This window comes from Benincasa hispida, chromosome 4 (assembly GCF_027475165.1).
Source record: "Benincasa hispida cultivar pf3 chromosome 4, pf3_genome.v1.1, whole genome shotgun sequence".
Classification (NCBI taxonomy): domain Eukaryota; kingdom Viridiplantae; phylum Streptophyta; class Magnoliopsida; order Cucurbitales; family Cucurbitaceae; genus Benincasa; species Benincasa hispida.
Window position 1 is genome coordinate 1,634,508 of NC_143481.1, and position 22,383 is coordinate 1,656,890.

Genomic DNA, 22,383 nt, shown 5'->3' on the forward strand with positions numbered 1-22,383 from the left:
TTTCTTTGTTCACTTTTCTCTTTAAATGCATTCTACAGTAGGAAGGTGAATTCTCATATGTTTAGGGATATGACCATATAGGTGCAGATTCAAGATAAGAAGTATTAATTCAATCCAATCACTCACGGTGGCAACTACATTAAATAAAACAATTCCCAGCCTATTTCGTTTCTTGGCATTCTTCTTTGAGGTAACCCCAACACAATCTTTGGAGCTATGTTGACAGAGTAATGGCTACTACTAAACAAAAATGAAGAAGAGAAGAAACATAGACTTCGGTTTTCAAGTTACAACCCATCTCTAGCTAGTTGGGAGTGGGCTTCCCTTCCCTTCCTTCCCCTCTTATTGGTCTACTAAAAAAGCTTCTTTGATTAAGACTTGCTGGAACTCTGGCAGTCAAAGGTGGGATTTAGGACAGAAGAAACTTGTTTGTTAGAGAGGTTGAAAGTTGGATTCGCCTGAAGAATAAAATTGATATAGTAAGACCTTGAAATGTGGAAGCTTCTGGGTTCCTTTCAAACAAGTCCACCTACCTCAAGCTGAATAATAGAGCCCCAAGATCATCTTTGCCAATGATTAAGCTGGTTTGAGAAGGACAAGAGCTACGGAAACTGAAGTTTTTCCTTTGGTCTCTTAGATATTGAAGTTTAAATGCCCAAGACCTGTGGGAACAAGGAAGGAATCCTCATTTGATCATCTCTCCTCAAGTTTGTTATGTATGTTTCATACCACTAATTTATCCAATTTGATTTTGCGTCTAAGGGTTGGCTTGTCATGGTGCTCTGTAAATAATATTACAAATTGCCTTTCAGAGCTCCTTGAAAAGTGTGTGTTATGCTCATGAAGATGTGCTACTAGATTCCTTTTATAGTCTATAAGAATAAAAAGAAACTAAAGGCTTCATTGATGAACAGCAACGAACAAATTTTCCCTTTTTTTAGGGGTGATTTGGAGAACTCTACACCATATTTTTTTTGTAATTTATGTTGTTTGATTGGTGGGTAGGTTCTTTTCCCCCTGCCCTAGGCTGAATGTCCTTTTTTTTTAATGAATTTTGTTTCTTATCCCCAATAAACACAAAAAGAATCTATGATCATGTAGCAACATATAAAAAAAATAACCATACTGAAAAATCTCAATATTAGCCTGTGCATTTACCTATCCTCCAGACCTTTCCCATGACCCACAATGAAGTACATTTGTTCCCTATGGAAATGGAACTCCCTTTTATGACTAATCCTAAAATCCAAATCATATAACCCTATTACAGGAATCTACATATCTACTTGACTCTGGGTGGGGTAGTGGACATAGTTGTAAATTTATACCCTGGAGGATGCCCATAATTTATCCACTGGGACCTATTTCCATGTTGGAAGAAGCTTGGTGGTTTTCCCCAAGTATCTTAAAGACTTCATTCTATGAATGTTATGTGAACACCCCTTCGAAATCAAACCCAGGTTTTCTAGATTTCTGCTTTCTTGGCTGTCCTCTTATATATTTGACATGGTAGGAATAGGAAGATTGGCAAAGAATCTGTTTTCTTCAGTTCTTGAATAATTGGAGTGCACTTCCTAAAGTTTTCCCTAGTCTTCTTCCTCAATCTCGCTCCCTGGGCAAAGGCTAATGAAATTGAATTTTTGTTTCTCATCAAAAGAAAAGAGGGGCGAAAAACGCTGTGGAATCCATGACTTTGTAAGGTACATATAGACTTTGAAGAAACTGTCACTTCAGAGTTTAGATTGAATCTTATACCTTCCCAAAAACCAAACCCAGGTTTTAATTTTTTTTTTTTTCCTTTAAAAAATAAAATTGGATACGAACTAAAGCCCTGGGTATAGGCAGACAAACATAGTTTTGAATTTTGAAACAAAAGGAAACCAGACAAATAATCAGAAACAATCAAGAACAGTAAGAGCATGCACAGAAATCCATCCCATCACCAGTATATTCTGTTAATAAAAACGAAGAAGTGGGTAAATTCAAGAATCAACGACTCCAAACCATAAGAAATCACATGATAATTGATAATAAACAAAGCTGAAATAAGTTCTTATTTCACCTAGCCGTTCAGACTGGCACCAATCCGCCATTAAGACCCTTATTCGACCAAGCACAACAAACTTACAGTCATTTTAACAAATCCCATCTTCAGAGTTGAACAATTATTCATTTAATAGTTCTGAGCACTACGATGCCTCAGGATGCTCGGAAATAACCCAAAATTACAACAAACACCACGCAGCGAAACACATAAACTTGTCCCACATAATCTTACATGTTTAAGAAACAACACGGCCAACAATAGGGTACTTAGCTTGAAATTTTTTCTCCCAGTCGTTGAGAACACCGATCTCTTTCTCAGAGAGGCCTTCGAGCGAAGAGGTGATATCCTCCTCGTTCTTGGTCATCTTGGCCAGAGCTCTGCTGGCGTCCTTGCCGGCGAACATGGCGTAGGGGCCACCGGGGCCGTAGAAAGAAACGCCTGCTGCGACGTCGTAGATTTGGCCCTTCAAAGCAACATAGATGGGCTTTGATGGGTTGGTGCCATTGTAGGCCAACAGTTGCCCAGGTGTTAGCTCCATTAGCTTGGGGGGATTTGATCAGAATGAGGAACGGTAGCTTCAATTGAAGTGGAGAATTCTTCAACCACTTTTTATTTTATCTTCAATCGAAGAAAAGAGAACGAATAACAAAAGATTTTGGAAAGGTCCCAGTCCAAATAATTCCAGTGACTGACCCAAAATTAATAGGGATCTGATAGCAACTTGAATGTGCTATTTCATGTTACTTATTTAGGCTAGATTATATTTATTATTATTTTTTTTAGATCGAGTAATTTGAGTTCGTTTTGGAGTGCTTTACAAGAATCATGATCGAATTGAAGTTAATCGAACCTAAATTGCAATCAAGTCACGAAAATTAAAGTTTTAAAAAATTTGAGGTGACAACGTTGAAATGGTGTTATAGTATCTCAATGTTAAAGGATTTGATCAAATATACAAGCATGGTCGTTTTTATAAGTTTTGGAAATATGAATAACATCACGACTCTATTGTATTTTCTTTAAAATTTATCTCTTCAATTTTTAAATCATAAATTTCGGTGTTGGTGATTGTGTTAGGTCAATATCAATTTGTTTTTTCTTTTTTGTCCTCTATCTATCTACAATTTTAAATTTTATGAATTCTACGTAGAATTTTAACTATAGCACAATATTTGCTAAAAGTCGTATTTTTATTCGAGCATCAATTCAAGTTCAATTGTAAAACTATGAGACTTTAAATTTTCATGTAATATTTAATATTTTATCCAACTTTGAAACTTTAAACTTAGGTACAATATTCAATATTTATAAAATTCATCAATCTTTAGAAAGTTAATTGGTGTTTATCAATTGGACTATTCTTAAACTAAAACTCAGTTGTTGTGTTTATACTATAACATTTCCTCATTATTAATTCATTCATATGTTTGGAACCATTTGGTTTTAAAATTTTCGTTTTTTAAAATTGTATTTTTTATCTCTCAATTTATTACTAAGGTTTTCATTTTTCCTAACTAAAACTATTGAAGTTGAATCTAAATTTCAAATCCCCAAAACAAAAACGTCTTTTAAAAACCATTGTCTTGGTAACTATTTGAGTTTTTATTTTTAAAATTTAAGCTTACAACCACAAATTTCACCTTTAAATTTCTTGTTTTATTTTTGAATTTTCATTAATATTAAAAAAAATTTGAAAACTATATATATATATTAGAATTTGGCTAAAAATTCAACCATTGCAAATCATTATAAGAAATAAAGAGGAAATAAATTTCATTTTAAAAAATAAAAAACTAAATCTTATTTTGTAATATTTTTTATTTTTTAAAATTAAGTCTATAGGCACTACTCTCTCATCTATTTCTTTTTTTTGTTATCTACCTTTTATCAATAGGTTAAAATATCAAGCCAAAATTTGAAAGTTTTTAAAATTTTATTTTTATTTTAAAAATTTAATTAAGAATTCAATAAAAAATTTGAAAGAAATAACTTAATTTAGAAAAAAAAAAAAAAAAAGCAAAACAATAAATGAAATAAATACTAAATGTAACCTACAAAATTATCAAACGAGTTCTTTTTTAGTTTTAAAAAACATGGGTTGGTTTTGAAAATATCGATGGTAAATAACACGTCAAAAGGAACCTATTTGGTCCTTTTTTACAAATATGGGTAAGTATTCAACTTCTCCAATACAAAGAAACAGTGTAGCAATTGAGCTAGGTTATTCATTACGTTAAGACTTCTGAGCAATACGAAATTACAACAGAGACCACAAAGCGAAACAAATAATTAAACAACACGGCCAACAATAGGGTACTTGGCTTGAAATTTCTTCTCCCAGTCATTGAGAACACCCATTTCTTTCTCAGAGAGTCCTTCAAGCGAAAAGCTGATGTCCGCCTCGTTCTTGCTCATCTTGGCCAGAGCTCTGCTCGCGTCCTTCCCGGCGAACATGGCGTAGGGGCCACCGGGACCGTAGAAGGAAGCGCCTGCTGTGACGTCGTAGATGCAGCCCTTCAAAGCCACATAGATGGGCTTTGATCGGTCGGTGCCATTGTATGCCATCAGTTGCCGAGGTGTAAGCTCCATTAGCTCAGGGGAAATTTTATCAGAATGAAGAACCGTAGCTTCAGTTGAAGTGGTGAATTCAACCACTTTTTATATTCATCTTCAATCGAAAGTGAAGAGAAAAAAAAAGTAAAAGATTTTGGACATGTCCCATTTGGAATAATTTGACTCACTAACCACCATTAATATGCAACTTGATAAGGATAACCAGACCTCACCAATAACGAATCCAGAATTTTATATAAGAGGGTACAACTTTATATAAATATAATTTTAGATGCACCGAAATAAATATTCAAATCATATAATATCGTCACATCTAGTATAATTAACTAGCATACAAATAGTTGTAGATCCAAAATTTCATGTTAGACGAGCACAAACTTTATAAAGTCTTAGCCCATTAATTTCTAAATTTGTAATAATTTATAATGCTTGGACTTTGAAATATATCATTAGATCATTGACATCTTGATTTTTGTGTCTAATTCGTAATACCATACTTTGAAAATAAAATTAAAAAAAAACAAAACAATGTAACTATTGACTACAAAATTGAAAATTTGAGGTTTAATTAAAAACAATTTTTTTTTGTCTAATACAACGATTAATTTTTAAGCACTTTTAATAGTTTATGAGATTTTTAGATATTAAATTAAAAGTTTACATATCTTTACATTTTTTAGAAACATATTAGAGTTTGAAAGTTTAGATATTTATTGGTTGTAATTTTAAAAACTAAGGATTAAAATTATACTAACTTGATTTTAATTTTAAAATAATGGTAAAGTAAATAACCAAGCAAAAAAAATTATTTGTGCAAATGGTATATATACTTTAATTTTCAAAAACTAAAAACCAATAACCAAATAATTACCAAAGGGGCCTAATATTTCTATACATATGCGAGAAAAAATAAAAATGAAATTAAGTTATTCTAGTATTAATATTATATGCATATAATTAATCTTAAATTGTTGTGAATTTGAGAAGCATAACAATGTACAATGAAAACATGGTTATGGAGAAAACATAATATAATAATAATACATAATAAAATAAATAACTAATAAAAAGTAAATAAAATAACAAAGAATGGATTTATCCACTTTCTCCCATCTTTTTGGATTGATCAACAATATGTTTATATCTTTAAAAACCCACTAAATGACACTATTTATAGGAAATTTGGCTATGGACACTAATAGTGTGTAATCTTGAGACACATAGACAATACATCGGGGAATGGATAGGTGACATATGGCCGATGGACACTAATAATGGACATTTACATTACACCTAATTTAACATATTTATAATACTCTCCCTTAAATGCTCATTATATATGAAATATGTCTCGTTAAAATATCTTACTAGGAAAAAACTCACTGGGAAAAAAATCCTAGTGAAGGAAAATGAGTACATATTCATATAATCTGATACTCTTAAAATGTATATTTACTCTCCCTCATGGAAATATTACTTGAAATCTCTGAGTCGCCGCATTCCAATGTTGTGCACCAGTTTTTCAAAGGTTGCAGTAGGTAATGTCTTTGTAAATAAGTCTGCTAGGTTATCTTTCAAATAAATTTGTTGTACAATGACGTCGTCATTTTCTTCAAGATCATGAGTGTAGAAAAGCTTCGGTGAAATATATTTCCCTTTAATATATCCTCCTTTGATTTGGGATATGCATATTGTATTGTCTTCGTATAATATTGTTAGAAGATTTTTACCAGAAGACAAACCACATGTTCCATGAATGTGTTGAGTCATTGATTTTAGCCATACACATTTTCGAATAGCTTCGTGAATTGCAAGAATCTTAGCATATTTTGAGAAAGTGGTTGTTATGGTCTCTCTCACCGATCGCCATGATATAGCAGTTCTCCCACATGTGAACAGATAACTTATTTGAGATCTAGCATTGTATGGATCGGATAAATATCCAGAATCTGCATAACCAACTAAATCAAAATTTTATTTATTTGACTACAACAAATATATGTCGATCATTCCTCGAAGATAACAAAGTATATGCTTCTATCTTGCTAATAAATTTACTGAAAATGCAATATATGGTCTTATGTTATTAGCTAGATACATAAATGCACCAATTGCACTAAGTTATGGTACTTCAGGACAAAGAACTTCTTCATTATCATCTTGAGGTCGAAATATATCTTTCTTCACATAGTGAAACGAACTTCCATTGGAATGTTCAATAGCTGTGCTTTGTCCATATAAAATCTTTTCAAAAATTTTCCTATATAAGTTGACTAATGAACAAATATCTCATCTTCTAAATACTCAATTTGCAGGCCAAGGAAAAAATTTATTTTCCTGAGATCTTTCATCTCAAATTCTTTCTTAAGATATTCTATTACCTTTGAAAGCTCATTAGGGGTCCTAATTATATTTAAGCTATCAACATATACAGTTATAATAGCAAATTCTGACAGTGACTTCTTTATAAAAACACATGGACATATTTGATTGTTTTGATACACTTTTTTCAACAAATATCCACTCAGGCGATTGTATTACATTAGTCCTGATTGTTTCAATCTATATAGCGATCTTTGTAACTTTATTGAAACAATTCTCAAGAATTTGATTTATATGTTTTAGGCACCTTAAATCCTTCTGGAATTCTCATATAAATATCATTATCAAGAGATCCATAAAAATATATTGTGATTATATCCATAAAATGCATATCCAAACTTTTATACATAGTCAGACCAATTAAATATCTTAGTGTAATTGCATCCACCAGCGAAGAATACGTCTCCTCATAATCAATACCAGGTCTTTGTGAAAAACCTTGTGCAACTGGTATTGCTTTATATCTTGTGACCTCATTATTTTCATTTATTTTCCTCACAAATACTTATTTTATCCCACAGGTTTAACTTCTTCTGGTATTCAGACTATTGGTCCAAAAACCTGACATTTTGAAAGTGAGTTTAATTCTGCCTTGATTGCTTCTTTCCACTGGAGCCAATCTTTTCTATATCAACATTCTTATAGATTTTGGTTTTTCTATATCAACATTCTTATAGATTTTGGTTCAAAATCCACATTTTCAGATATAATATAAAGAGCAATATTATATGCAAAAATGTTGTCAATAACTACATGAGTTCGATTTCATCTTTTTCCTGTCATGACTTAGTTTATTGAAATCTCATTATTGTCTTTCGGTATTTCACCTTCCTCACTAGTTATGTCAAGGATTTCTTCATGGATATTTACATCCTCAACCAAGTCTTTTTTACTATTAATTAGTTTTCTTTTTCAAAGATTTTTATCTTTGGAACCCACTGGTCTAACGTATTCCAGACTCATTAGTGATAACTTGCTGTATTGGGATATTAATTTTCGATGGAACATTTGCAATTGGTATACGAGATTTAGTTACTTTCTTTGCATCTATAAATGCATCTGGTAACTCATTTGTTATACTTTGCAAATAAATTATCTTATGAACTTTAAGTTCACATTGATCTGTACGGGGATTTAAATGAGAGAATAACGATACATTCTATGTAATTTCTTTTTCCAAGTTCTTAATTCCTCCCCCTAATGTTGGAAAATTTGTCTCATTAAAATGACAATCAACAAATTTTCATATCAAATATATATTCCTGACCTCCTTTGAGAACTCATCTTAGTACGTTGTGGTGGAGCAATTGGAACATATACTACACATCCAAAAATTCTTAGATGAGAAATATTTGGCTCATGACCATAAGCTAATTGTAATGGCGAGTACTTATGATAAGCTACTGGCCTAATGCATACAAGTGATGTTGCATACAAAATAGCATGTCCCCATACAGTATAGGAAGCTTAACTCTCATAAGAAATTGCCTAGCAATTAACTACAAACGTTTTATGAATGATTTTGCTAAACCATTTTTATGTATGAACATGAGCTACAGGATGCTCAACACTTATCCCAATTGACATACAATAATTATCAAAAGCTTTGGATTTAAATTCACAAGCTTCATCAAGACGAATGATCTTAATTGTATAATCAGAAAATTGTGCCCTTAACTTAATTATTTGAGCAAGTAATCTTGCAAATGCAAGATTTCGACTTGATAAGCATACATATGACCATCCGGTGAATGCATCTATTAATACCATAAAATATTTAAATGGTCCACTTGGGGGTTAATAGGTTCACATATATCACCATGAATTCATTCTAAAAATGTAGGTGATTCAGTCCCCACTTTAACTGGTGATGGTCTAATGATTAATTTGCCTTGAAAGCAAGCATCACATGATAATTCCTTAGATTGAAGAATCTTCTGGCTTTTCAATGGATATCCATTTGAATTCTTAATCATTATTCTCATCATTATAATCTCTGGATGACCTAATCTGTCATGCCAAATTGTAAATGTGTATGGATTCATGAACTTCAGGTTCATTGTTGCATATGTTTCAATTGTTCCTATATGAGTAATATAATCTAGAAGATAAAGTAGACAATTCTTCCAATATACGTTTTTCTTATGACACAGTAGGTATGATATAAAGATGTTTCATATTATTCTTTCTATCAGTCTCAGTATGTAACCGTTGCAATGTATATCTTTAAAATTAAGTAGATTTCTTTTTTATTGACTAGAGAACAATGTATTGTTAATTATAAATTTTATCCTCTAGGCAAAATAAGATTCGTTTCTCCAAACCTTCAATTAGGTTTGTAGAACCTGATATTATATTGACTTTTGCTTCCAATATTGTCTGTTTGGAAAGATATTTTTTACTTGTAAGTATTATATATGTAGTTGCATTGTTCGCCAGATATAGATCTTTTTTACTCATTTTTTAGTCACCCAACATATGAAAATGATCTAGGTTTCTTCATCAAAAGAAAATAATTACAATAAGAAAAACGACATTTGGAATATACAAATATTAAAATCTACTAAGAGAAAAAAAAACATGGAGATCAATAAAAACCAACATTAAGTGTAGATTTTTCAAAGTCAAAGGAAACACTTGATGCTCCATCAATACTGCTAATTTTCTCTTAGAAGATTCAAAAAAGTTTGCCCCATCCAAATTTGTTATATGGGATGGGTCAAATATGTCATTATCCTGATATGCAAAATTTGTTTTCACATTTTTCTTTTTTTCTTTCCGGGATGCTTGAGAGAGATCAACTATGTGTTTTGACGTATGACAGGTACGTGACCGATGCCCAATCATTTCACATCGGAACATGTATTTTTAACACTCTTTGAACTCTTATCTTGTAGAGCTTTTCCTTTGTGATCATCATTTTATATGATTCTTTTGAAATTTGAATGATAAGAATGACCACCATGAAAATAATAATTATTTCTTCCTCTACCATAGTCACGACCTCGGCCACAACTACGACCTTGACCATGATTATTATTAAAATTTACAATATTCACTTCAGGAAATGGTGTCATCTCAGTTGGTCGATATTCATGATTTTTCATTAATAACTCATTATTTTGTACGACCAAGAAAAGACATGAAATTAGTTCACAATATTGTTTAAAACATTTCTCTCAATATCATTGTTGTAGGAGCATCTTCGAGATGACATGAAATGTAGAAAATATCTTCTCTAACATATTAGCTTAAGTAATTTTTTCTCCACATAACAATAGTTTCGAACTGATTTTAAATAATACGGAGTTGTAATCACTTACTGATTTGAAATCTTGTAGCCTTAAGTGCATCCACTAATAACGAGCTTTAGGAAGAATAATTTTTTTTTTTTTTATGATCATACATCTCTTTCAAATTTTTTCACAATATATGAGGATTTTTTATTGTAAGATACTCCATTTTTAATCCCTCGTGAAGATGATGCCGAAGAAAAATCATAGCTTTTTCTTTATCCTCTTTCCAAGATTCATAGCATCTAGGTGGATTTCTGCATCAGGTACCCATGACAAATAATTGCTGTTGTAAATATCAAGGGTGAAAAATTCTAATTTTGTGAGCTATATCATGGCAGTACTATCATAAAATATTGTATTTATATCATAAATTTAATAGATATTAAATATGCAAAATAACGTTAAATTTATTAATTATAACGAAGAGGAAAAAATCGACATACCTTTAGGACCTACCTTTAGCAAAGAAAACGATAGAAGCTTGTGTTGGTAATATGTTGTGAATTTGAGGAGCACAACTACATGCAACGAGAACACGGATATGGAGAAAATATAATATAATAATAATATATAATAAAATAAATAAAATAACAAAAAATGGATTTCTCCACTTTCTCTAATATTTTTAGATTAATCACCAATATGTGTATCTTTCAAAATCTACAAAATGCCAATATTTATAGACAATTTGGCTAGTAGGAGGTGGAACACATGGACACTAATAATATATAATTTTGAGACACATGGCTAATGGATACTAATAATGGTACATTACACATAATTTAACATATTTATAATATAAACAAAGTTATATAAGAATTAGTCAATATAAAGATGAAAAAAAAACCACCTTTTGGTAGTATCGAACCCCAATCATCAGACTTACAAAAAGTTCTCGTTAGTACACATTATAAAGTATTATTATATTTTTTTTATATTTTATAATAAAATAATATATATAATTAAAACAAAATGGTATGATATTATCTACTTTGGGCATAAACCACATGCCTTTACTTTTGGTACCACCCAAAAGGCTTCGGAGATAATTCTTCTTATATACTCATGATCATTCATTTCTCTAACCCAATGTGGGATTTTGTTTGCACTTAACAAACCTCCCCTCAAACAAAATACACTTTGAACCTCCCCTCGAACAAATCTGTTTCACTCCCACCCATGAGAGCTTGTTCTAAATCCCAAGGCACCTCCCGTTCATCTTGGATCACTTGCTCATCCGAGCATGAGCACGGATCACACTTACTCTTATCATCTAGATAAAACACGGACAAGGCTCACCAAATTTCTTTGTTCAGAATCTTAGGATTCAACCCACACAGTTGGACCTAGACCAATACTTTGATATCAATTGTTAAGGACAACGACCCTCCAACTATCTCCACGATATTGTCCATTTTGGGTATAAACCCTCATGGTTTTGTTTTTGGTTTTACCCCAAAAGCTTCATACCAATGGAAGTAATTATTCACACTGGAAACATCTATACTTCGGTGCATCTTGGGCTGCATAGTCAAATTTACAATTTTTCGTATGATTAGAATTCCATCACGAAAATTTAAAAAATTTGTGTTTCAAATGTGCCATTAGTTTTTTTTTGGTCTCATGTGTCGATCATGATCGAATGCACCAAGGATGAGTCATTAGAATAATTGGCCAAGAAAGATGTTATTGTTGAAATGTGGAAAACTTTGGAAAAATTTTCAAAGATAGAAAAAATGCCAAGCTATTTATAGAAATAGCAAAAAGAAAAAAAAAACACTGGTAGACATTGATACGAGTGTTTTTTTTTTTTTTTTTTTGTAATCAGTTTCTCTTACTGATAGACATTGATAGACTTCTATTATATCTATTAGCCTCTATCAAAGAAGATTAAAATTTTGTTATCTTAGGTAAATAATTTCTCTTATTTTTCTATTTTTGAAAATCCTCTAAAACTTTAAGTAGTGCTATTTCTAAGAATTATTCAAAAAAAAAATGTAGCACAAATACTAGAGACGATTTTGTAACTTCAACAATGATTTGAGAAATTTTGACCATTCTACAACTAAAATAAAACTTTTGAAGTTAAATAATTGAAACTCAAAACAAAATATGGAAATAATAAAAATTATAATTTAACTTTAAATTTAAGTAAAATATAGGTAAAAATACTGTTTTGGTCTATATGATTGTATTTGAAAGTGTGAAAATTTGATCAATATACTTTAAATGCATCTTAAAAATAATCTTCCACCATTAGTTGGTAAAGTCTCCATGGACCAAGATTCAAAATCCAAAATCGATATCCTAGTTTAAATTCTAGGTTGGGGCATTACGATTAGTATAATGGAGGAAATTATCCTAGTACGATACAGTTCGAGATGAATCAAGATAGAAGTTGGTGGAATGTGTTGCTCAAGCCTCAATTAGAGGAAGAGTATATGAATGAACCAAAACTACATTCATCTGAATGAGAGGGGGTACTTATCAGGTCATGTAAGAATGGTTAAAATAAACTTGAATTGATACCTTTTTCAATGGATAATCATAAGAACTCAAAATTTAAGCGTATTTGGCTTAGAGTAATCTTAGGTTTGGTGACCTCCTCGTGATTTTCTTAATAAACATGCAAGTAAGAAAAAAAACGTATTGGAAGAACTTATGTTGGTATGTTAGGAACTTTCTTAAGAAACGTGTAAGGGAGAAATATAGGTTTGAGAGAGCTAGAGGAGTGAGTTTTTTCGTTTTCTATATTTATTGAAAGCATAAGAATAATTTAGAGAGAATATGGACTATAAGAAAATAATCATCAAACTACAAGTACCAAAATAGTAATTTAACCATTTAAAAGAAACACCCATTCATCCATACAAATTCTAGAAAAGCCCTCCCCTCCCTCCCCTCCCTCCCCTCATCCTTACAATAGAATCTTCTTGCACATCTTTCCATAGCATTTCATACGCAAGCTACCATTTATTTTCTAAAAAAATAAGTTGAATTTGAAAACTATTTGGGTTTTGGTTTTTTTAAAAAATTAAACCTATAGACATTAATTCTACCTTCAAATTTCTTCATTTATTATCTACTTTTCAATATGGTTTAAAAAAGAAGCCAAATTTTGAAAACTAAAAAAAAAAATAGTTTTTAAAAACTTGTTTTTGTTTTTGAAATTTGACTAACAATTCAAACATAATAATTTAGAAAGATGCAAATCATTATAAGAAATTGGTAGAAAATAAACTTGATTTTAAAAAACTAAAAATAAAAAATAAAATAGTTAGCCAATGAAACTTTAGTGTCACAATTGTGTTTAGAGATTTTTTTATTAAAAGAAAGTGATCTAGACGGAAAAGAAAAGGGGAAAACAGAATCTTAAACTTCTATCCTGTCTCAAGTGATGCCATATGACCCATATCTTCCAATATTCTAGAGATCTTCTCCCTTCATATTTCCAAAGGAAGAAAAAAAATGAGAAATTTTTATGGATAGAAAAAATGTCAGACTATTTATAAAAATAGTAAAAATATCCTCAATAAAACTTCTATCAACATCTATCACATAATATCAATGATAAATTTCTATCAATTTCTATCATTAATAGACACTGATAGACTTTTATCAATCTCTATCAGTTTCTATCAAAGAATATTAAATTTTGTTATATAGTGTAAATAATTTATCTTATTTTTCTATTTTTAAAAATTCACCCATTGAAAAAATTACCAGAAACTGGAGTGATATCTTAAAGGATTAAACAAACACTTTTTCATTCAAAAATAATCAGCTTAAATATATTAACAACACCAAGAAAGATAATAATGTAATTTTTTTATTAGTTAAAAGCACAAACAAATCATGTATAGTTCAATAGATAAAAGAGGTAAAGGTTTAATTCCCACCTCCGATCTGGTATAAAAACAATTGTAAAAAGCAACGGAAACATCCTTACAAAAATAATAATAAAGTCCTAATATATATATGTGTATATATATATCATAGGAGCCTCCTCTCGAAGAAAAGAGCCAACAGATAGACGCAAAGATCATCTGCACATAACATTTGTAAGGAATAGACAGGCAAACTTCAATTTTCAATATTAATTCTGAAGAATCGGTGTCAACAAAATGCTTGCTAAGCAATGCTAAATCTAATATATTCCCCTCATAAAATCAAGCAATTGCAACAAAAGCAACACTTATGATATGCATTTCATTCAGGAGGCACAAGAATTCCTTTGTTGTTCTGAATGACACTACATTGCATCCTAAGTATAAGGCTCCCACCAAAGTTTTAAGGTTGCATGATGCATCAGCAGGAATACTGTGGCACAAGACTTCTTTGTCTAACAAGCTCATGGAGATCATGAACAATCTTAAATACAGCATCGGGTCTGGCAAGCCTCAAGGCATTCTGTGACATGATCAACAACTCATCTGCTTTTGGCCCAAACCATTTTGCTACAATGTTGGCTATCTCTTTAGGAGATTTTGAAAACTTCCCGCATCCGTTTTCAACGACATATGGCACATTCCCAGCTTCCTAAAAGCAAAAAAGAAGTATTTTGGTAACGAATATGACTGTGATGGGAAAAGTAACCTGAAATTTTTGACAGCTCCATCCAGTTCTATAAACATATATGATGTGTGACCAATCTGTGAATAGAGCAACCAAATCACAATTCATTAATTTAAACTTGTAGAATATCAATTTGCATGCGTCCTATAGATTTGATGGTCCTAATACGTAGAAACTAGCTTGGGAAGTGTTTCTTTCATTGTATGATAACCTCAAGGTCACGAGAAATGTCTGTATCGACTTTGCCTATACATGAAAGAAATTTATGAATGACCTGCCAATGTACAGAACTTTGAAGAATTCAATAAGAAAATTACCTGTCCAGCAATGTAGTCATTCAGAATTATAGGAAGACCTCTTATCATGGCTTCAGCGATCGTTCCAGGGCCCGCCTGCAGAGGTAAACTCGTTAGTTGATAGCCACATTCACCGTGAAAATCAAATCATAATATCCATTCAGAAATTACCTTTGTTATAATGCAATCACAAGCTCCCATGCATTCCTCCATTTTTGTGACAAACCCCTTCACCTACAACATTAGAGAAACTTTTGGTGGATGTCCATGAATTTAGGAATGGATGTCTTTTCGACCAAGCATCTAGGTAGTAACTATAGCTAGCCAATGACAAACTTGTTGAAACTTGGTATGCGTCATAAATGATAAAGCATATAACATGCAGCTGACTTTGACCAATCAAAGCCTATATGCCCTCATTGGAGCACTAAAGTCGAGGTGCAAAGGCGTTAGCACGTCAATTTCCTAGCTCATCAACAGTTCACTAAACATAGAAAGAGATGGTCGAAACCAGCTCCTATAAAGTTGCTAAGTTTTCTTTTCAGGGTCACCTACTTGATGCTTCAAGTAATATACAAAGGGCCTTTTGTTCAAGTAAAAGCTCTTAGCCTTTTTTATCATTGCAAGCAGGGCAGTATAGGTGATATTGGTAAATTAATGCATGAGTTCAGGTCCCCATGTCCTACCAATACTTTGAGGAAGCAAGATCGTCAAACCGGTTATAGGGAGTCAAAAGCAAGCAAAGTCAAAAAGTGGGTCAAACTCACATAGAAGTTGAGTAGGTATTATGGATTCCATCAGTGAAGAATTTCATAGCTTCCATAGTTTCATATTTTAACCATTTGCAGGAAACACATCTTCAGTAAAGATAAAAGACGGCATTTTTGACTTTTTGACAAATTCTGTTTGTCTATAAAACCAATATGAGAATTTAAAAAAATTTGATAACGGGCAATAGTCCAAACTGCTATCAAAGCATAAGTGAGGATTTCAGACAGTTGAATACCTGAACAGGAACCTTCCAATCAATTGAACGTAACCTGCCAGCTAGCTTTTTGTTGTGGCCACAAATCACAAGAACTTGGCCTATTGGCTCTCCATGATTTTCGTCAAATAATGCCTTACTTAGTGCCTTTGCAGTAGCCTCAATGGGACCCATACCTTCTCCCCCTCCCATGAGTAACACAGCAGGAAGATTTTCATCCATGCCCAAGTCTTTTCTTAACTCAATCTGTAATCATTATAGAAGAAGCAGGCTTTAATTCAAAAAATTAGACCAGAATTCCATTCAATATTAAATAACAACTTCAAAGATTTTATGTCATGGTGAATGAAATATTTCTCAAGGAAAAAGGTTATTGCAAATTCCCAGAGACCATTCCACTTGTGTTTTCAGAAAAAAATTATATAAGGTTCCTATTCTACATAACTTGAGGATCTAAAGAGTTAAACACTTAAGTGTACAGTTAGGAAATCGTGGAGAGAAAAAAAGCATCGTCAATCGAAAACAATTCTTAAAGTCCTAAAACTGGAAGAATAGACGAGACAAGTAAGACTGCATGGTAGTGAAGGCAAAAAGACAATTCTTAAATCAGTAGTCTACCTTTGGACGAATAGGCTTAACAAAGGAAGGCCGCACGGGAAGGCCATAAACCTTTAGTTTGGAAGGCTGGAGTCCAGCTTTCAAAGCCCTCTTTGCTACCTCCTTTGATGGGCAGTAGCATCTCGTTACAAGCTTATGAAACCTGAACAGAATATTAATATGATGAAAACTATGCAGTGAATAAGGGGTCAATAGACATAACAAAAAGAATGACTAACCATGTAGGGTGGCAGGTGCTCAAATCTGTGACCACCGTGGTGAAAACAATCTTATTCAAGAGGCCCTTTGACCTCAAGATACGAAGGGGAACATGCTGCATCAGAGGATGAACACTGATAATAATATCTGGCCGATATTTCATCAGTCCTTTTGCCACTTCTCTGGGAGACGATGATGAATAAGAAAATTTTCATGAAATTGAACAACTCAAAAGAACCAAAATGCCAATCAAGGAAAATAGTCATTGAAAATCTTAAGGCAACTTCTAGTGGGAGGGGCGGAAAAACTCACCGAGCTATGAATGTTGAAGTTGCAGCAAAATTTGACTGGTGAATCACTTTAGGAGCGGTCACATAGTAAGTCATCTTCCACAATGTGCCATGTTTCACCAAGAAGTTGTAGCTTCTTGGTAATTGATTGAACGGCCAAGGAGTGTGGTCTGTCCACAAATCAGTTATAAACACCTGCAATCATTCACATTAGATCCAGATGAAGCAATGTCAACGTTGTCACAGAACCACATAAAGCTAAGATACAATATGCTTTCCTTAAACCTCGAATGAATTATTGAGAAATTGAATGTCACATGTATGAGATCCTAAACCAGCATTTTGGGTCCAATAAAAGAATCCTAAGCATCGACCCAGCAAAACTAACCTGATAATCGTTTCCAAATTCTTCATTAAAGGCTGCCTTGATCGCTTCAGCAGAAGCCCGATGACCCCCACCGGTGTCACTCATCAAAATAAGAACTCGTTTGGGGTTCTCAGCCTCAACTCCATTCAATGGCAGTGCCCCATCCTGCGAAACACCAAATCCACCGTCTCTAATCCCATTGGTCTCATCTGAAACACCACCTAACGAAGCAAACCCAAGTGGGGGTTTATTACAATGGAACTTTATCACACTATTGAACTCGTTCACAAATCTCCTTAAGCTCGAGCTACCTCTTGAACTCAAACTCAACGAAACACCAGACCTGGGTGGCCTTTTGACACAACGATAATCCTCAAACCGGTTCAAGTAAAGAGAGTTTGACGAGGACCCAGAACACCCATCAGAATTCAAGTTAAGAAACCTTGAACTAAACGCAAAATAACCCAATTGAGAAACGAAATCGAAAACAGAACCATTTTCTTGGACAATAGCCGACGGATTACGCATGTTTTTGCAGCTAAGTAAGATACATGGAGATCAACGAAATGGGTGTTCTGTAAAACCAAAAATTGAACGATTCCAGGAGAAAAAAGAAGGCGGGAGAGAGATTTTGCGGGAGATTAAGATTCAGAATTAGAATGAAGAAATAAAAAAGAGGGATGTTGAAGTTGAATGAGAGGGACCTTCAGCTTTCGAGAACTGCTTGTTCCACAGCCACAAAGAGAGGATCTAGTGAAATATGGCGCTTGTGGATGTGTCCTTTTATGCCTTTTTTTTTTCTCCGCGCTTAGTTTTCACAGCTCCATAGCCCAGAATTGAAGCGCATATTCCATTGACAATGGAAATTGATACCTATACACTATCGGATAGGACCCTCCAACTGTAATAGGTTTACACTAGTCGTCTCCTAGTCCACCGTCCATCGCAATTCTCTTTGGAAAATCAACGAAATGAAAGAACTTTCTTTGGGGTTTTCATGATTTCTCCAAATACCCCATTTTACCCGACAGTCAAATTAATCCAAGTTTTCATTTTTATTTTTTCCATCTAAAATCTAGTCATTAATAAAGAATATGGACAGCATTTGAATTTGACGAGTAAAAGAATAGTTTTTTCCCCCTTCTAATTACAAATTTAGTGGATTAACTTTGATGTTGTCCCATGGATTTCTTAATTTATGAAAATGATGAAATAGGTATCTGAAAGAAGTTTAAATCATGTGTCTAATTTGTTTTTAAATTTTTTAAATGTCAAATTGATCTCTTAACCTTTAATTTATTGTCTAATAAGTCTCCACCATATATTCAATTTTTTCTAGGAGTTAATAGATCATGTAAACTTTTTTATTTTGTGAATATTAATAAATGTTAAATATGTTAATAACTTATCATACACATATTTGAAAAACTCATAATATTTAAAATTGAGAGTTTAGATTATGTTAAGTGTTTAAGTGTAGTTTGATAATTATTTTTTCATAATCATTTGACTTTTAGTTTTTATTTTTGAAAATTAAGCATATAAACACTATTCTCATTTTTAAATTTTTTTCATTTTTTTATCTACTTTTTTTATTAATGGTTTAAAAAACCAAATCAAAATTTGAAAACTAAAAAAGTAGTTTTTCAAAAATTGCTTTTGTGTTTTCAAATTTTGCTAATAATTCGACCATTATACTTAAAAATATTCAAATCACAATAAAAAAAAAAAAGGGAAAAGACAGGCTTAATTTCAAAAAATCAAAAATAAAAAACAAAATAGTTACTAAACTGAACCTTCTTTTTTAGTTTTTTTATTTAACTTATTCATGATTCCCCCTCATTTCTTTATTATAGTTTTCACTTTTCCTAAAGAAACATATGAATTCTTACTAAGTTTTTTTTTAAAAAAAAAAAAGCAATATTTTAAAAACTAGATTGTTTAATTTTCAAAGTTTGACTTGGATTATGAAAACATTTTTATAGAGTATGTAACAAAACAAAGAAATACAGAGGTGGAAATAATGTTTAGAAGTTTAATTAAAAGAAGAAGAAAAACCCAAGTTATCAAAAAATACTCTAGGTTCCATTTAGTAACTATTTAGTTTTTTATTTTTGAAAATTACGCCTATAAATACTCATTTCACATCTATTATCATTTACTTTCAATCAATGTTTTAAAAAACTAGCCAATTTTTTAAAAGTAAAAGATGTATTTGAAATATATATATATTAAAAAATTTGGTTAGAAATTCCACTCTTTTATTTAAAAAGGATGAAAATTATTGTCAAAAATGGGAAGAAAATAGGTATAATTTAAAAAATTAAATGATTACAAAGGACATTAATTTTTAGTTTTTCTTTTTTTAAAAAAAAGTTAATATTTGGATGTAGTTGTGCCCATGTTCATACATTCCTTCACTCATAAAGAATTTTTTTTTTAACAAAACGAAAAGTTATTCTACTTTGTTATCTAGGTTTAAAAGTGTTTTTTAAAATCCAAGGCATTTTAAAAAGGAAAAAAAAAAAAAGTAGTGATTATAGATTCTATATTTACTTTTAGGTAATGACTAAAGTATTCAAATTTTTCTTTGAAAGTTAGGTTGGAGATAATATAAAAGAAAAGGAAAAAAAAAAAGTTAAAAGTTTCATTGGGTAGTCATTATAATTTTTTTTTTTTTAAAAATCAAGTCTATAAATATTACTTTCATCTTTAAATTGTTTCATTTATTATCTACTTTTTAGTAATAGTTTAAAAAACCAAACCAAAATTTGAAAACTAAAAAAAAATTTCAAAAACTTATTTTTGTTTTTAAAATTTGACTAAGAATCCAACTATTGTAAAATATGCAAATCATTGTAAGAAATAGAAAGAAAATAGACTTAATTTTTTAAAAAAAAAATAAAAAAAACGAAATAATTATCTAGATTTTCATCAAACGAGTAAAAACAATCTATTAAATCCAAAATTAAAAATTCGGAAAATTATTTCACATTTTAAGGGAAAAAAAATAAAAAGAAAAAGAAAATCATTAAACTTCAAAGTTGAAAGTCCATTATCTCAATTCCCACGTTTTGTTTTCCCTAGATTTTTATTTTTCTTATCCTCTCTACAATCATCATTAGCCACCATTGTTTAGCCTTTGAAAAGCAAATAAAACAAGGGCTGATTCGTAAGGGTCCTTTACGCGGTGTGAAATTCAATACAAAATTCATGTTCCGCCTAACTATTTCTTCTCTAATCTCTTCCCATAGTCGATTGAAAAAGTTCAACCATTGCATTTCTCCGACCACTTTATAAATACATAAAAATCATCATACTTATTCTTTCTAAAAAAAAAAAAAATCATTACATTTAATAGCTTACGTAATTATTTTAAATCATAAAATTATGAAAAATATTTTCAAATATAGTAAAATGTCTATTAGTAATAGATCGCGATAAACATCTATCATGATCTATTGTATTCTATCATTAATAGATATTGATTGTATTTGTAAAAAAGTTGGTCAATTTTTTTTTTTAGTGGAGGGAATAGCCCTTAATCTTTTGCCTTTTTAAGTTCGTCTTAATACATTAAATTAACAATTTAATTCATGATTATTAAATTAAATCTAAATTATTTTAAATTAAATGCATAGAGATCAAACCATTAATGTAATGAAAACATAAAGACCAACTGTACTTTTCAAACCAATTTTATTATTTCTGGTTATTAAACCATTTTGTTTTACTATTGTAAGCATTCGTGCTAACCCTATATAAACATAATTCATAGGACTTTTTGTATCTCATTTAGGTGATTACCATAAGAGTTATATCCCTTCATTAAAGATGACTCAACTTCGACAATGATCCATTACATATTTCGTTAGGTTCGAGATTGTTATCATGTCCTGTTAATAATTTAAAATCAATTTAACGTTTGGTTTTAAAATTTCGAACGTAATTTTCATACTAAAAAAACATGTTTGGAAGAGATTTTAAATTAAAGAAAAATGATTTTAATCCTTATCAAAATAAATTAATTGAAGGATGGAAAGTTATTTTAAGATGAATTTGATAGGATTGTTGAAAATGTTGAAAGTTGCATAAGAGGAGAAAAAAATAGACATGATTTGTCTTATTTCAAGTAATGGGAAATAAGAAAATGTGCAGCCCATGTGGTCCATATGAATGTTTGATGCGTTGTTTGGCCACGCTTAAGCTCGTTGAAATCTCACCGTCCAATATTCTAGTGCACAAATAATAGATGATAGATACCATATTTGTAATTAAACTAAACCCATCAAACTTCAAAATTAAAAAGTTAAGATTAACCTGATTTTTTCTCTAGGGATCGAAGGGTCGATTCTACATCTACTAAAAATTGAACTGATGTAAAATATGTATTTTCGATCAAATCTCATATAGTTAAACTACTCAAAAGAAAAAATGTTAAGGTTTCGTTTAGTAACCAATTGATTTTTTTTTCTTGAAAATTGAGTATATGTGCTCATTTCTTAAGTAAAATAGTTGAATTATTAATCAAATTCCAAAAATAAAAATAAGTTTTTTAATTTTTAATACTTGATTTGGTCTTTGAAAATATTGGTAAAGAGTAGATAGCAAAGTAAGAAATTTATAAGTGAAATGGGTATTTTAGATGCTTAATTTGTAAAAATTAAAAACTAAAAATTAAATAATTACCAAATAAGGTCTAAAATATTATTTTGATTTTTGCATATTAGATGCCCAAATTTAGTTTATAAACTT

At 31.1% G+C, this 22,383-nt stretch overlaps 2 protein-coding genes and 1 pseudogene across 4 annotated transcripts; all 3 read right to left on the reverse strand.

Moving 5' to 3' along the window:
- Nucleotides 1-2,006: 2,006 nt before the first annotated feature.
- Nucleotides 2,007-2,815, reverse strand: LOC120075577 (putative steroid-binding protein 3 pseudogene; annotated as a pseudogene). The gene has a single exon (XR_016529048.1). The product of XR_016529048.1 is annotated as a putative steroid-binding protein 3 pseudogene (transcript).
- A 1,435-nt stretch (nt 2,816-4,250) lies between these two features.
- On the reverse strand, nt 4,251-4,696 carry LOC120076508 (putative steroid-binding protein 3). The gene has a single exon (XM_039030356.2). It carries the CDS (start codon nt 4,634-4,636, stop codon nt 4,337-4,339), a length of 300 nt encoding a protein of 99 aa, XP_038886284.1. The 5' UTR covers nt 4,637-4,696; the 3' UTR covers nt 4,251-4,336.
- Nucleotides 4,697-14,368: 9,672 nt separating this feature from the next.
- On the reverse strand, nt 14,369-18,705 carry MGD1 (monogalactosyl diacylglycerol synthase 1). 2 transcript variants are annotated; one of them, XM_039029566.2, is made up of 8 exons: nt 17,650-18,705; nt 17,284-17,456; nt 16,992-17,153; nt 16,774-16,915; nt 16,177-16,401; nt 15,342-15,404; nt 15,192-15,266; nt 14,369-14,838 (listed from the first exon to the last, which is right to left on the reverse strand). In XM_039029566.2, exons 1-8 carry the CDS (start codon nt 18,154-18,156, stop codon nt 14,608-14,610), a joined length of 1,578 nt encoding a protein of 525 aa, XP_038885494.1. In that variant the 5' UTR covers nt 18,157-18,705; the 3' UTR covers nt 14,369-14,607. The 2 variants fall into 2 exon arrangements, with proteins under 2 accessions (XP_038885494.1, XP_038885495.1); XM_039029567.2 differs by having other exon boundaries at nt 14,369-14,951; nt 17,650-18,596.
- Nucleotides 18,706-22,383: the final 3,678 nt, after the last annotated feature.